Raw genomic sequence first — 16,194 nt, 5'->3', positions numbered from 1 at the left:
GAGGCCAAGATACGAGCAGTGCCCCTGTAAGTCTCATTCCTAAAGCCACACAACCTGCTGACCTAGGAAAGCAAGTTCAGTACACGAGAACGGAAGAATGGCCATACTGGGTCAAGACCATGGTCCATTCCTGCCCAGCGTCCTCTCTCCAACAGTGGCCAATATTGGACCTTCAGGGACAAATGTCCAGAACAGGACAATTTTGGAGTGATCCACCCCTCTTCCACTCCCAGCTTTTGATAGTCAGGGGAATCTTGAGATAACCACAAACGTCCCTTGAGGTCCCAGCCACTCCTGGCTGTGGGCTACCGGGGTAATTCCCTGGCTTTCCAGGAGGTTACTTACGGCAGTACGTTCAGCTGATGTTCTATCTACTAGTTCACCAGGTGGTTCTTGTGTTCTAGCCAACTTCCAGTTGGCCTGAAGATGCTGGCACAACGTGGGACTGGACTCAAGCTGTGCCAGGCTGCCAGTCCTTTTGCTCCAATCACTAGACCACATGGTCACCCTTCTGCGTATTAGCTGAGGGCGCAATTATTCACAGGCTCAGGAAATTCAGGAAAGGGCGGAACAAGGATGTGGCCTGTGTTCCCAGAATTGCCTTCCTGAGCAAAAGAGAGATAGAAGCTCCTCAAGCAATGCATGCTGGGGGAGCCTTCTGATGCCCGTTTTGAAAACCCAGCTCCCTCCTTTGCTCCAAAACTGTTACAAGTGTTTACCGCACAGGTGAGCTGAAGGCACTCGGCTGATTAGAGCATGGCATTTTCAACTCGCCCACTAGAGAGAGCAGAAGGAAAGTTCAATACCGTCTGTTTCCAACCTCACAAATTCAACCGCTCCCTTGTGCCAGATCATCCTACAGGTGAGGACGAGTGCGTGTGTGGGAAACGAATGGGCTGGGCTGTGTCGGACCCTGATCAGTAGCTTGTACTTTCCACAGCAACCAGGAAGATGGAGAGGAAAATGCAAACTTGGCTGCAAGCAGCGGGGAAGACCCAGCGTGCCCTTTGGAAACAGTGGCAAATAAACCTCAAGGCAAGCAGGCAGAGGGCACTGGCCCAGAAAACTCACTACATGAAAAGGGATGGCGTGGTGGCAGGACAGTACACCATCCACATAGGGAGTGGGTACCTGACCAGCCAGCGCCTTCGGTCGCCCATGTTCACGAATACTAAACTCCAGAGTGCCACACAAAGGTTTTGTTTAAAGAATGGAAGCAATGAAGTCAGCGCTGGAGCAGGGGGGGTCAAAGGAGGAGCATCTAAGCCTCACTCCATACAGCAGAGAGCAGGGAAGGGGTCTGACTTTGCATGCTGCGATCTTGCCCTGGAGCAGCTCTGCCTTTCTTCCTCCACTTAGCCAGCAGGTGGGGGCCGCAGCTGAGTTGCTGCAGAATCGATTACCCCTGAAGAGCCGAGCAGCTCTCTCCACAGCATGGGAACTTTGAGTTCAGGCTTTACTCAGTGACGACCAGCAGCTGGACTAACCCCTGCTCCTGAAGGCTTTGGAACAGCGATTTGCAGAGGATGGGCAGGGTTCATGCGGCTCACTACCCAGACAGTCAGGTTTGGGTTTTCCTCTCTTCCTTGGTTACTATGGAAACCAGGAGAGGCAAGTAATTAATGAATTCCTGAGTTAAAACCCCTCACTCCCCATTTCTCCTCCTCCCCCATACGAAGGGCCCACCTGGGTTAGGAAAAGATGCAGAGCAGAACAGTCCGCTCCTAAGCGCGAACGGAGCTGGAACAGGCACGGAGGGGCTCTGTTACAAGCCGTATCAGCTGACAATTGTGCTGGGCACAGACAGGCCCCTGCCAGGGATCAGGAGACGACCAACACATTTGTTTCTTGTGCAACCCAAGCAGACTGCCACACAGAAAAATCTGCAGAGGTCCTCAAAGGCAAAGATCTACTCATGGTGGGGATGCCACATTGGGCAGTTGGTCCTGTCTGAAAGGAACATCAACCACATAGTAGTTGCAACTTAGGGGTAGATTCGCTTCCCATGTGGAATGGAATGGGTCATGTTTAAACCCTTACATTTAGCAGCTGCTGCTCCCTGGCAGTGCACACAGCGGCAGAGTACCGGCTCTATAGCTTCCGATACCTTCGCTCCAGTTACATTAACAATGGTTGCTACCAATACATCACAGAGGGCGAGGCGCATCCTTGCACGGGATTGGCATCCTGACAGCCTGGATTCTGTCGGTGCAAACTCAAGGCTCTGACCCCCAGCAGGGGCACTGAATCTAATCACAATTGGAGCCCTTAAGTCTAAAGCGTGGACCTGCTGAGAAGCATTTATTGGCCTCTTACTAGCAGCAAGCCTTGAAGATGCTAGAGAATTGCTAATTTGGCCAAGCGTGTTATTTCCAGATGGGGAAACTGGAGCTGAGTGGTCCAAGGTGATGCCTGTCCAAGATCACACAGGAAGACAGAGCTGGGGTTAGAACTCCCAGTCTCCTGCTTTTGCTGTCTTGGAAGCACGTCATAAGATCCCTGGACACAGAAGCCATCAGGTTACTCAACCACTTATAACAATCCAAAGCAGTGACAACACAAGCCAAGTGTACTGGGGCTTGGATTGTCACTTGAATCTTTCTGCCTCCGTCTCTATTAATACAGACTTCAGGATACACACACTGGAGAGCAAGTGTCATTTCCAATTCCCTTCCATCCCCAGGTAGCAGCTCCAGCCACTTCTCTGTGAGCAAGTCTAAACCAATGTCAGTTTCTCCAAGATCGGGCAGTGTCGCTAGGCAACAGTGCCAGGCAGTGCCTTGCTCAAGCAGGACAGTTAATGCCATGCGACAGCGCTGCCGTTATAAACAGACATTTGCTGGGAGCTGGGAGATCGGCCTTGCTTTGAATTGTGCTGTGTGTTTATCAGTGAGAGGAACGGCAAAGCCTCAGTTAATGACCACACGGAACAAGCAGAAGCTTGTAAAAAGGCTATGCTGACTGCGCGCAGACTCCCTTCTCTGCACCTACAGGACCCAATGACAGTGCAAACCAATCTGAAGAACGTACGATTCCTTTAGCAGCGCAGGATAAACTGCATCTGTTCTCAATATCCAACTTCAAATAGGATTTTGTGAGGGGTTGTTTTTTTTAAAACATGTTTGTCTTCTATACAGACAGGGTTATTTTTAATTGAATTTTTAGATTAAAAAGGTATGACAGAAGGAGTTTTCCTTCTGGGGACAGCTCTCAAATACGTAACAGACACAGACATCCACCTTTCGCATGCCGTGAATACTTCTGCCCATACTTTTTAATGACAAATTACCGTTGTCGGATTGGGGGGAGAGGGGGAGAGGAAGGGATGAGATGCCAATTGCTAATTAAGGCCTCCATCCTGCAAAGACTTGCTTTACATTGCAAGCAGTTGCAATGGCCTCTATGGACCACTTGCTTGGGGAAAGTTAAGCACATGCATAAGTCTTTGCAGAATCAGGGCCTAATTTTATAAAGGGAAAATAAGATTAATATATCATGCTCAAAAATATGTGAACTGTGCATTTGGTAACACAGGGAATTCACACACACTGAACCAGATTGCTAATCACATCTAACTAGGTCCCGGATACAGGATCACATATATGAAGTTTTGCCACCTACTTATTGAGATGGGCCTTTTTTTGAGTTCAGAGCCCTCAGTACCATTCAGCAGTGAACAGTGGAAATCAGCAAACAAAACCTAATCATTTCGTCTGCAGTCGTGTGACCCTCAAATGCCTCCCTGTGCTTCTAACGACATCTGACAGAGTCTGTGTAGCCAGTGAAGAGATGGGTTCAAGCAGAAGGTACATCTGCAAACCTTGCCTGATCCCATCGGGAAGAATCACAGTCGTTTCCAACTGATGTCAGAAGCACAGGGCTTTGACTTCAGCTGCATGATCAAGGAGAAGCTGGGCTGTGAAGGAGACAATGCTTAAAACACAAGCAACCTCTTAGTGGGAATGCAGGGAAATGCCAGAAAAGGGCATGCATGCTCGTTTCTGAGTTTGCTCCAGCATGAAAGTCTCTTTCTAATTTAGAAAGCCAGGATGGGTTAAGATATTAACAACAATCCTGGAATCTCTTAGCTTATCACGGTCTCTACTTGTGCATCTTTACGGAGACAGAAGATTCTGCATCATTTCAGTCGAGACATTCTGGATTGGCCAAGAGATTGCAAATGGCCCTCTTTACAGATGTGTCTGAATTCCGTGCTGCTGGAGGTGCCGGACTGGTGAGCAGCCTTGGCGGCTAAATCCTATTTGGCCATGGAACAAGGCAGCAGTGCAAGCTTCCCACTGCTCACAGGGTTTAATTCTGACATGGAGGAGCCCACCTTTAAGGTTGCGGGGGAGGGGGTTTCCATACCCATTCAATAATTGGCGCCTCTGCTCCGAGTGCCAGCAAAAGCACCAGTTGGACAGGTGGTGGTGGTGGGGAGTTCGTTTATAATGTGGACGTCTGTCCTCCGGGAAGTGGACTGAGACCCACCAATCCATCAGAGAGACCACTGAGCAGGCAGATGGTAACTACCGTCCATACCAATCTGGGCTGCCACTGAAATCAGAGCTTGAGGCGAAAAGTGCCCTGAGTCAGACTGTCAAGGGTATTTAGGTACCTAAAGATCAGATGGGAGCCTAGCAAGGTGTACAAAACGCCTATGGGAGTCAGACTCCTAACCTGTTTCTGTAGATTCTACTAGGTGCCCATCTACATTTTTAAGGTGCCTAACCACCTTGGAAAAACTGGCCCCATGTCCCACGCACTGTCCAATCCCCCCAAGTCCTCAGCCAACATGTACAAGCGTCGCCCACAACCGGCAAAAGGAGCTAAGACCAGTTACGGAACATGGACCTATTTGTGCTATAAAGATCCTGCCCATGAGGCAGGTTCCCCTCCTTTAGAAGGGCGGCTGTATTTCACCCCGCATACGGAGAACTAGGGCCATATTTTCAAAATTGCTGAATGCCCAGCTCCTCCCCAATGGAAATCTGGTTGTTTCATTTAGGTGTGCCAATGGAAGCACTGGGGTGCTGAAATCTTTTGAAAATCTGTCCCATCTTGGTCTTTGAACAGATTTATCACACCAACTCTGGTGGCAGAATTAGCTTCACTGTATTCAAACCATCTCTCGGCAGCAATGGGGCTGGAGAGGACTTGGAAAGCCACTTTTAGACAAAGGAACAATCTTATTTTCTTCCCAGTACATTACATACAAAGCACAGAACTACGGTGACTAAGAGATCAAAAGCATTCTTTAGATTAGGCCCAAGTATTAAAGTGCAAACCAGTGAACGGTTTCATTTGTATGTCAAGGGTCGGGCGAAGAGCAGCAAACAAAAGGCATGGATTGTATGGGAAAATAATAGAAATGTACTAAGATATTAATAAAAACACACTGGACTGAAAATAATGGGACTGTCATTCCATCCCAGGGTTCTGGTGACACTGATAAAGCAGCAGGGCAAATAAGGTTATCAGAACTGCTCAACAGAATGACAGTGAGATTACATACAGCCAGACTGGCATTATTCTTTAATTGTATGTGTATATGTACACACACACACACACACACGGAATTCCCATCGTGGAAGGGTTTTAAGAACAGGTTGGACACATACCTGCCAGGGATGGTCTAGGTTTCCTTGGTCCTGCCTCAGCACTGGGGGATGGACTAAATAACCTCTTCCACCCCTACATTTTTATGATTCTATGACACACCTACAGACAATACGGCTCTTGTTTTATTTGAAGGGCTTGTCTGGACTAGGGTACAAGGTGCGTTTTTAAAATGTATTAGCTAAAATATGCTGGCAGTCAGACTAGATGATAATATATAGCCCCTTTTGGCCTTAAAAAATCTATTAACATCTTTTAACTAACATGTTTTAAGAAATTCTAGTGTGAAAAAGGAAAATTGTATTTTAACATGCATTAGCTAAGGGAGGAGAATGTGCATTTTGCAAAAAAATTACCTAAGCTAAATACATTTATGAATTTGGTATCGCACATGCATGGCAGGAACGCTGACTGATGCTGGGAGCTATGAACCTGTTTAATAGCATATCCAGATGGCAGCTCGGACATCTCATGAGTAAGAATTTCAGTGCAGAACAGGACTCTGTATTGAAATCTTTCTACACCACTGGAGTTTCTAAACTTTGCCCCTCACTGCTCTGGAGGTCTCAGCTTTTTAAGCTCGTCTCGCCTTTTAACTGGATTTTCCCTGCCTTTTCACGTGAGCAGAATAATCAAGGTACCAAAGTCTTAAATTAGCATAAAAGCCACGATATGAGAAAATGGAGGTTGTACCTTTAATCTTAACTCTGACCCTTTGTGTGTATCCATGACAACAATCTTTAATTACATGATCACATGGTTTCTCCGCTAAAATATCATAACTGTTTCCCTATGGCCTCAGATACATGAGCAGAACCTGAATGTATTTAAAATATAAAATGCACCCATATGTATACCTTAAATAGTAGATGAGTATGTATTCACACTCTGGCCCAAATCTGCACGCCACTGCAGCAAGACCCACTGATTGCAATGGGACTCATGAGGGCATTGTAGTCACTTGTGGGATTGCGGGCATAGGCCCAGATTTTAAAAATTATGGAGATGTTGCTGCACTCAGCATTGCAACGTCTAACTGATTTAGGAGCCTAAATCGCTTTTTGAAAATGAGGCATAGGCTCCTAGACCCGTGAGGTGTTGAAGCGCTGAGTGTAGCCTCACCTAACTACCTTTAAAAATCGGAGATTCAAGGGACAAAATCACATATAGTCCATCCAGGGGAGACAAGCGTAGAATTGCTCCTTCCAGTACATTTTGCCCATAGATTCAGTAACATTTGAAATGTCTTTATGTTTGTGTTTCGATCTGCCTGTTATTTAAGGAAAAAGGATAAATAACCAGAGTTATTAGGCGAAAGGTGCTTTGAAATCTGACTGCTGCCCAGTGACAGACACACAATCCTGGATGTACAGTACTGTAGAGCACAGAGCCAGACAAGAAATTAGCAAGCGGCATCCCTGACTCAGTAAAAAACCCATCTCTGCTGTAAAGAGATTTATTTGTAATTTAAATATCCCCTTACAGAAATCAGCATTCCTCACTCAGCTGGATGGCAGGGCTTCTGGTATCATCTGTCTCCCTCTCTAGGTGCTGTACTGGCGTTTGTAAGATTTAAACATTCACGAAGATGGAAGTGAAGGGTCTTCACGGCGAGGAGAAAGAATGCCAGGCAGCGCGCACTGATGGAGGGAAGACTGTTTTGATTTAGCCCCCGCCTCAGCTCCTCAGGGGCCTATGCACAATTGTCGGTGTGTTCGCTCCATCTGTCAAATGCCTGCTATAGCTCTGCTACTCTATTTAAATAACCGGTTCCGCTGTGATTATGGCAGATCAGCTGGGAAATGGAGGTATTTTTAGCTCACAGCTCAATTCATGTTGTTGAACCGGAAATCAGCTAGACTGGAGAATGAATGTTGTCGTTAACAGAGTTCCTAAACCTGGAAGAGATCACACCACAGTGTGGATTCAGGAATTAGCTATTTAAGTGGGTCTCGTGGGATTCATATCGATTTACATGGACACCTATCGAAAACGAGCAGCTGTTGGAAGCAGTGATCTGTGCTGCAGAGCAGCATCGCAGCAAATTTTGAATCATAGTCAACAGGCACTGAAATTCACAAGCTTTGTTCATGGCAACTGCTGCCCTGGCACAGCTGAAAGCTAGGACCAGGTCCCTAGAGCATGTCTATCCCTGTCTAAGCCAAGGGTATGAAAGTTACACGGCTGCACTGTTCAGATGCCTCATAACGAACATGGGAGAGCTGAAATTTACAGTGAAAGCTTTCATCTGCTGCTGGGGTCTCTTCGAGAAAAAGGCCATGATAACGGAGGTAGATTGTTTAATCCACACCCCCAGGGCAAGTACACACAGACTTCAGCATTGCAATTCACTAACCTCAGAGGGAAGATTGGATGATGGCCAGAGGTAGCCTACAGTAAGGCCTTGTCTACACTAGGTTTTTAGCCAGGACCACCAGTGCAAACCCTTAGTGTAGACAAGATTTACACCACCGCTGTGTGGTTTGCACCAGTTTCAAATTGCAAGGGTACAAATCGTGCTGCACGTGCATCAAGTCTGCACCAGTGTAGCCACAGCCTAACACCTGTTATTCCATGCCAAGCTCTCAGCCTTCCGCACCCACTAGCTCTCAGCCTGCTTGGCTCTACGATCCAGGTGGTCAGTGCAGAAAATGGCTCCTGTAATTGCAGCAGGGACGAGGCATCAGCTCCGAAGACGAGATCAGAGGCGTCAGCTGATAAAAGCATTTGAAGGCTGTTTATCAGACATGACCCATTTTCCTCCCTAAACACGCAGAGGAGGCTGGCAGATTCTGCACACTCTGTAGCCTCCCTAGCGATGGATCACACTCAAACAGGCACCGCTTCCAAAGCTCTCGCTAAAAGACTGACAGGAGCTTCCTCTCTCCGAGCCCTGGTGATGGCTGCAGATAACTCTGCAATAGAGCAATGTTATTACTCACATGGAGTGCAACCGCGCAGAAATCTAACGGGACTGGAGTGCTCCTGCGTGCCCCTCCGCTGAGAACTGGGCTTCATTACAATTCTAAGCAAGCCCAGGCACAAGGTCTGGCACATGGCTGGTAAAGCAGCCAAACAGGGAATGCTGCCAATGACGCTGCATCCTTTAATGACTCTCCGCAAAGGGGAACAGGTGGGTAAAGTGGAGAAAGCACTGCAGTGCATAGGCTAATTGCAACCAAGGGTCAGGCAGAAACCTTGACAGTAGAGTAATCCTACAATTAGAGGCATTACAGCTTCCTTAGCATTGGCCAGTGTGATGACCGCAAAATGGACCAGATGGCCTGTTGATGTACGTCAGGTAACCAGGAATTAAACTACCTATTCCTCCCAGGCAGACAGATCCACTGCAGCAAAGAACTAGTTTCTGGAAGTCTCGTCAGAAATAAAGCCACCTGCTGAGACTTAACATTTAGAATCTAGGCCCAAGGGGAGGGGGGCAGGATTTTAAAAACCTGACAAATTGTCCATCACAAGAACGAAACCTTCCTTCTGTGCCGCAGAGCACGACAGACAGGGTGGCTAACGGATGACGGTGGAAGGAGAAGGGTGTGACGGATTACAGGGCAGAACTTCCAATCAGGTGCAAATGTCCGTGTGCCATTTGAGAGGCTGGAACAAAGGGAGCGGCTGAGAGGCTGCCCTCGCCAGAATCCCAGGAACAGAATCAAGTCAGAAGGTCCAACGGCTGCTATTTGCGTCACATCTTTTGTGGTCCAAAATAGAAAAAAAAATCATGGCTACAAGGGCAGGCGGTGGTGTCTGCCTGTGACTGAAGTGAGAGGAGTGTTATCCCTGCGTGATGGCAGGCGGGAGAGAAAGTACCAGGAGTTTGTGAGCAGGAGGGACACACCTCTCTGTAAAACATACTAGCTTTAGTTACAAGCACTTGGTTCCCCATCCAGGTCTCTCAAACGGGAACAATGCAGCTCTACCAGCCATGTACTCCCTCATCCTTCGGTGGCAAAAAGCTCTCCTGTAGGGCTTTTCATCAGGAGAGCTTGAAGCACTTTACAAAGGAGCTCAGTATCATTATTCCTTTGTACAGATGGGGAAACTGAAGTAATCTGTCCAAAGTCATGCAGCGGGGAACAGAACTCAGGTCTCCTGAGTCCCGGTCTAGTGCTCTAACCACTCAGCCACTTACTTGCAGATGGGGAAACAGACACAGGAGGGATAAGTGACTCATCCAAGGTGGCACAGCAAGTTAGTGGCAGATCTACGTCCCACATTCCCTCACTCCTAGTCTTGTTCTCAACCCACTCAGCCACAGCTGCCCCTACAGGTAACAAGCCTCAGGGATCCCAGCCTGACAGTGAAAGACAACAACTTGGAACCAATATGAAATGTTTGTGATGTGGGTTAGGTACAAACCACAGTAACTAGCAGGAAGGATTTGAAATCAAGCCCAAAGCTCTCTGCTCAGAGACACCATGACAAGGAAGGCAAATAAACGGGAAAGGGAGAATGTAAGAACTGTAACGGAAGGAAAAAGGGAACGGGTGAAATCCTAGGGAGGGAACTGTTTTCAGAGACATTCACTGGGGAACCTCCTTTTATGGAATTCAGCTGAAAGTTTATCCTTGGGGCTAGAATTTGGAACTGCTCAGCCTGTACCTGCAATCCTGATTTGTCAGCGTTGTCGATACACAATGCTAATGACCAGCAAAGCTCTACTGAGTTTCTGTCACTCCTGTGCATTACATGAGGGCTCGCTGCGGTCCAGAACCAAGTTACTCACCAGCGTTCAAGTGACACTCTTTAATCTGGAACTGGAGCTCGTTTTCATTTGGAATATCCTTCCACGTGGCAAGGAAGACCTGGCGTTCTACATACAGGAAAGACAACGGTCAGTGTCCCGCCCTCCTGGTTCTCTGAACTACCCACATTGCCGGTCCCAAGCGTCACTGCAGAAGGACATGCTGCAGAGATAGAAGAGACCTGCCTGGTCGCATCTAGTCCATCCCTCGGGGTCTAGTTCAAGAGTTTTCCCTATAACACACTGGCTAGCAGTTTGTCCAGTCTAGTTTGACTGAAAACAGCAAAGTCTTGAAGACCATGTGGATCTGTTCCCAATGTCTTTGCTGCAGCAGACTTTAACGAGTCAGGAGCAGGTGGGGTTTGTTAGGAAGAGACCCCAAAGCTCAGAATACAAGAACCACATCATGCAGGATTTCCCTTTCCCATCAGCAAAAAGGCTAAACGTAGAAGCCAGCTAGGATTCTGTTTTCCAAGCACCTTCTCCGTCTTTGATGTAAAAGCAGGCTATTGAACAGGAGAGAATGTGAAGAAGGTGTTTTTTTTTTTTTTTTTAGAATATCAGGGTTGGAAGGGACCTCAGGAGGTCATCTAGTCCAACCCCCTGCTCAAAGCAGGACCAATCCCCAGACAGTTTTTTACCCCAGTTCCCTAAATGGCCCCCTCAAGGATTGAACTCACAACCCTGGGTTTAGCAGGCCAATGCTCAAACCACTGAGCTATCCCTCCCCCCCAGAATATCAGGGTTATTGGAAGGGACCTCAGGAGATCATCTAGTCCAACCCCCTACTCAAAGCAGGACCAATCCCCAGACAGATTTTTGCCCTCGATCCCTAAATGGCCCCCTCAAGGACTGAACTCACAACCCTGCTACGGACGGACTTGCATCAAGCTGTGCTTTGTCAGGACGTTGTACTCTGCCTGCCCAAAGAGCAGAGGGATGCTGACCAAACAGTACTCACCCATTTTGCCGTCCTCCACAAAAAGCACATTGAGAGGAATAAGGCAGCTGAAGTAGAAGACGTCGATGCTGTTTTTCACAGCCACCTGGCAGGAAAAGAAACAGGAGAATTAGGGCATTTTCTGTAGCCTGCTGGGGATGGACAGGGACAGGATCTCCTAGCCATCGTCCTCTGGGGTTCGTGCCTTTCTAGGGGTGGTGATCTTTAACGGCCCTGCCTGGAGGCGAAGGCCAGCTGTGAACACTGGGGTATGTGGAGAAGTGCTGCTGAGCCTGAAAGAACATCTCTCAGCCGTTACAGACAAGGAGCGCACCCAGCCTGCTCCTTCATCAGGTCTCACTCCCCTCCCATGGGCACTTCACTGTGCCAGCCGCTGTGGGCTCACAGCCAGCGGCCTCACGCTCATTTCTTATTCCGCCCTCATTTCCCATCACTCCCCCCACAATGCTAATCTATTCTGGCTGCATGCAGGCACTCTGTCATTTCACGCCCCAGTCCACAGATGGGCTTTTTAACCTTCCATGTATGTCCCCTCCCTCCTATTTGCAACCTGGCCCTTTCCCCACCCAACCTGTGTGTTCTACAATCTCAGCCGGCCTCCCCCTAGCTAGGCTCACACTCCCCTTTCCTCCCCTCCCCGCCACTCCCCTCCACACAGATTCCTTGGTTTCTCTTTTCTCATTCTAGCCACGCTCTGAATACTCCATAGCCTGAAGCTGGTCTCCTGTCTCCAACGTCCCCTCTCCCTTTCTCCTGCATTGAATGTAATTTCTTTGTTGCAGCATGGAGGTGGGGTTTGGGCACAGGCTCCATTTGCCGGTTCATACTCGGTCGGCCACTAACTCTGGACACTCCCTTTTACACTGCACTTGGACGTGTCTCGGCAACACCTTGCTAACGCTGCTTAGCACGTATATTGCCGCGTTCGTCAGATTACCTCAGCGTGCCTCACAAGGCTGCATTTTGCAAATGGGGACACTGAAGCCCAATGGCTAAGTGACTTGCCGGAGGTCACACAGCACGTCAGTGCCGGAATCGGGAATACAACCCAGATCCCCCACTCTCGCCTCACTACCCACATCTACTGCACTTCCAGCTGCCTCGCCTTTTAACCCTTGACACCTCCTGTGCTTCACACACACACACAGAGAAGACCAACAGTGCAGATTACTCCAGGGTAAGGGGATATTTAAAACCCATTTGCAGCAGTGCCTGAATTCCTTGGTGTTTAGTGGCTTTACCCTGGGGAAAGCTGTGTAAATGTCACCATGGCGGTGGCTGGCTGAGTCGACAGCTCTGCACTGAACTGGAAGGAACAGGGTCTGCGTTATAGCAACTGGGGGAGGGCAATCAATGGGTGAAACGTTTAATCGCCAACAGCGCCCTTAAACTCCCACAGCGGAAGAGATGCACACAATTGCCTCTTAGCACTACCAAGAAGCCATTCTGCGTAGGACTGACTGCTCTTTGCTCACCAGGAGAGTGACTGCACTTGAATTTTCTTCTTGATGAGGCGTATGGCAATAGTAGGGGCAAACCAGAGGTCCGGGAAAACGTATGGTCATAACTGAGGTCAGGAGTCTGGCTCTGGCCTTTTATTTCTCCCTCTCCCTGCCCACACCACGCAATGTCGCTGGAACAGAGTTTGGCAGATAGCCACAATTCCTTGGAATAGGTGAATCCTAACCCAGGCATTGGATAGACAGTATTGACCGGAAAATGCGTAACATCTTGTTATGGGCTGTGGCTGGGATATGTAAAGACACTTGAATGTCAATAGGAATTGAGCACCTCACTCCCTGAAGATCCTGGGAAAATCAGATTAATGGTTCACCCACTGTGTTTGGATTTCAGTTAGGTGACCAGTCAGAGGATTCGTAGCCAGTGGTGAACCAGATTAATCCACAGATGCAAAATTAAAGACCTCTGTGTTTTGTCTGCAGAATAAAATGTCCATGTGTTCTGTAGGGCCTATTTAGAAATAAAACTAATCCCAGGAGAAATAGCTGTTGATAAAGGAGAGGAGGGGGTGATGGGAAATCTGAACACACCAATCAGCTGGTTTGGATGACATGCAAACTAGAGCGTTAAGGAAATGAGGTCAGCGTTCTGAACAACTGAAAATTATTTTGGAGCAGTTGGGAGGGTCCCCGGAGAGCAGAGAAAAACATGAGATTTGCACGTGACAGAACTTGTTTTTTCCACGTCTTTTTTGTTGCTGTTTAAAAAGGGTGTATATTTAATTCACACAGTGAGAAAAGATCTTTTAAAAGCAGGGATTAGTTAAAACCATTACACCTTGTAAATGACCCATAAATACAAATAGCTCCACATTATGGTCTGTTGTCATACACCGATTGCCGACATCACATGCTGGCAGGTTTGAAGGCTGAGAGGCAGATGGAATATTACATTCAGTTCTTGCCATCACTTTAGAGAGATCTAAACAAACTAGGTGGCTTTCAGAGAGGTGCAAATTAACTGGGAGACTGGAAAGAACGACTTATCCAAGCTAAATGTGTGAGGTTTGGCTAAATGATGGGGGGGGGGGGGGGGGGAGAGAGCAGGGAGAGAGGTGTCTATAGATACAGGAAGAGTGTAGCCAGACAGGAGGGAGATGTAACTATTCAGGGGGTAACATGGGGTATAACTAGGGAGTAATGGGATTGAACTGAAGCTGGAAAAAATTCGGCTAAATGTCTGGGAAAACGACAGTGAAATCTATTAAGCGGCATGTTAATCTCCTGAGGAAAGGGGCCGCTCCAATGCTCGGGGCATTTTAAATTGGACTTGACTGTGCACTAGGAAGACGTACTGTAGTGAGCAATGCTGCATGGCAGGGAGGTGGACTCCGCCACCGAAGAGATCTTTCCTAGCTCCGATTTCTATGATTAACAGCCGTGTTTATTCTACAGCAACAGAGGTTCGTTAGTTTTTGTAGCTAATTGTTGTTGCTATACAACAGCAGCAGCTTACAACAGGGGCCGGGGAAAAAGCTTCCTCTCCCTCCAGGCACAGATCTAGAGGCACACACCAAATTAATATGCTGATCTTGCGTCTGCAGTTACGAGAGTGCTATAAAAAGGTATCTGTTGACCTCCCTCTCAACTCTGCCGAAGAACAGCGAGCCAGCCGATTCTGATGCAGTGCAGTGCATTGGAGCACTATTTCCTCCTGACACCACAGCAAGCAGCCCAGCGTCCTGCCTAGCAAATTACATCACAGGGTTCACTGATGACATCGCTTGAAAAAAACATTCAGCATCTCTAATGAAAACCTCTGCAATCAGCCTTCACAAGCAGCCTTTGCAAACCAGGAGCAGCGCTGACGTGAGCGAGGGGTAATCCTGCTAGGGCTCACGCTCCCAGTTGTGCCACAATAAGTCCTGGTTTATTTTACAAGGTTTATCCTACATATTATCAGGCACATCCTTCTGTATGGCAGGGCTTCAAGAGAAAATCTGTTAGAGCCTGGACCCATGACAGCCAATAAAAATCTCCCTCACCCTCCCACCGAGGCTGTAGGTGGCTCAAGAGACTGGAGCAGTGATGTGGAGTCTCATGAGTGCTAGGTCACTTTGTCTGAGCTTCAGCCAGCTGGTTTGGAGCCTTTTGATGACAGTTTGCAAGAGACGAGGCTGACAGTCTCAGCACAGGCAAGCGTCCACCGCACAGAAACCCGAGGGAGGCCCAGGAACGACTGGACTGCTCTCTTCTCTGATCCCTGAGAGAGAGGCTAGCCCTAAGAGGAACACACTGGGAGTGGGGAAGGGTTTGTGCTGTCCCCATTCCATGGAGCGAGAACTTTACATTGCTGGAGACGTTACCCCAGCACCTTTCCCAAGCAGGACATTTACTCACAAACAGGACAGCTTCCCCATTTGCCTGTGCACCAGTCTTCAACAACACTGCAAACCTTTCGCCTGGGAGCAGGTCTCAAGAGTGCCTGGGGATTTCTGATCTCTGGTCCCCGCTCTAGATGCATCTGATGCACTCCTGTGTCAGTTGCACAAACCACGCAAAGCGTGCCCTGCTAGAGGGGTTAGCCACAGCTTGCTTTCTACAGCAGGGCTATCTACAAAGGAGGGAGATTATTAAAAACAAGGCTCTGCGGGCCAGAGACCACAGCCCAGTTACCTGTCATTGCGCCCCTATTGCTGTCCATGCTCAGCACTGCAGTGTCTGACACATACCATCACACACACTATTACAAGCTCTTCCAAGAAAACTTGGAGGCAATTCTGGGCCAGGATAATTCTCTCTTCTGTTCCGAAAGGTTCTCTTAACTCCTCTGTTATCTAAGTTTTCCCCTGACAGGTATGGTGCTTTTACAAGCCAGGAGGACCGTGGGCTAGTCGCTGCTGAAAGGAAGTTCCCCAAACGACCTGAAGAAATTCTTCACAACCTGCTCCGTTCAGCTGCCTCCCTGTAGCCTTGTATTACAGCACTTTGCTTGACACACTATGAAGGAATTGCCATTCATCTTCAATAACCCCTCTCATCTAGACCAACTTTCCACAGGAGCTTGCTGATCCAAATAGGGCTCACCCTTCAGAGAAGTTTGCCTGCGTGTAGTGTGTAATTAATTAATTAATTAAGAATGTCCAAGCACTTTCAGCCTCAACCTCTTCTGAGAGGGAGACCGCCTGGTTGAAGCTGGCTTTCCATCTGCAACCTGGTTTGAAGGGGAAAAAAACTCTTCTCTTTGAATTCTGCCAAACAAGAGAGGATAAAGTCTTTTGCAAAAACAAAGGGGACAGGTTTTATTTGTTCAGACAGGCTTTCCTGTGATGCTTTAACACTGAAAAGGTCTCACCCGGGCAAAACCTGCACCAGGCACCCAACCGCTCAGAACT

The 16,194-nt window shown here is 48.1% G+C and overlaps 1 protein-coding gene across 3 annotated transcripts in view; it reads right to left on the bottom strand.

Moving 5' to 3' along the window:
• AP2B1 (adaptor related protein complex 2 subunit beta 1) overlaps window positions 1–16,194 on the bottom strand; it is a 98,495-nt gene that overhangs the window by 5,071 nt on the left and 77,230 nt on the right. For all 3 annotated transcript variants that reach the window (XM_026656418.2, XM_026656417.2, XM_026656419.2), the window contains 2 exons: window positions 11,340–11,424; window positions 10,361–10,447 (listed from right to left, as the gene is read on the bottom strand). In XM_026656418.2, coding sequence (XP_026512203.1) covers window positions 10,361–10,447; window positions 11,340–11,424 — 172 coding nt within the window. The remainder of the gene's footprint in view (window positions 1–10,360; window positions 10,448–11,339; window positions 11,425–16,194) is intronic.

Source organism: Terrapene carolina, unplaced genomic scaffold (genome assembly GCF_002925995.2).
Source record: "Terrapene carolina triunguis isolate 2854851 unplaced genomic scaffold, T_m_triunguis-2.0 Scaffold231, whole genome shotgun sequence".
Taxonomy (NCBI): Eukaryota; Metazoa; Chordata; order Testudines; family Emydidae; genus Terrapene; species Terrapene triunguis.
This window is presented reverse-complemented; position numbering and strand designations above follow the sequence as displayed.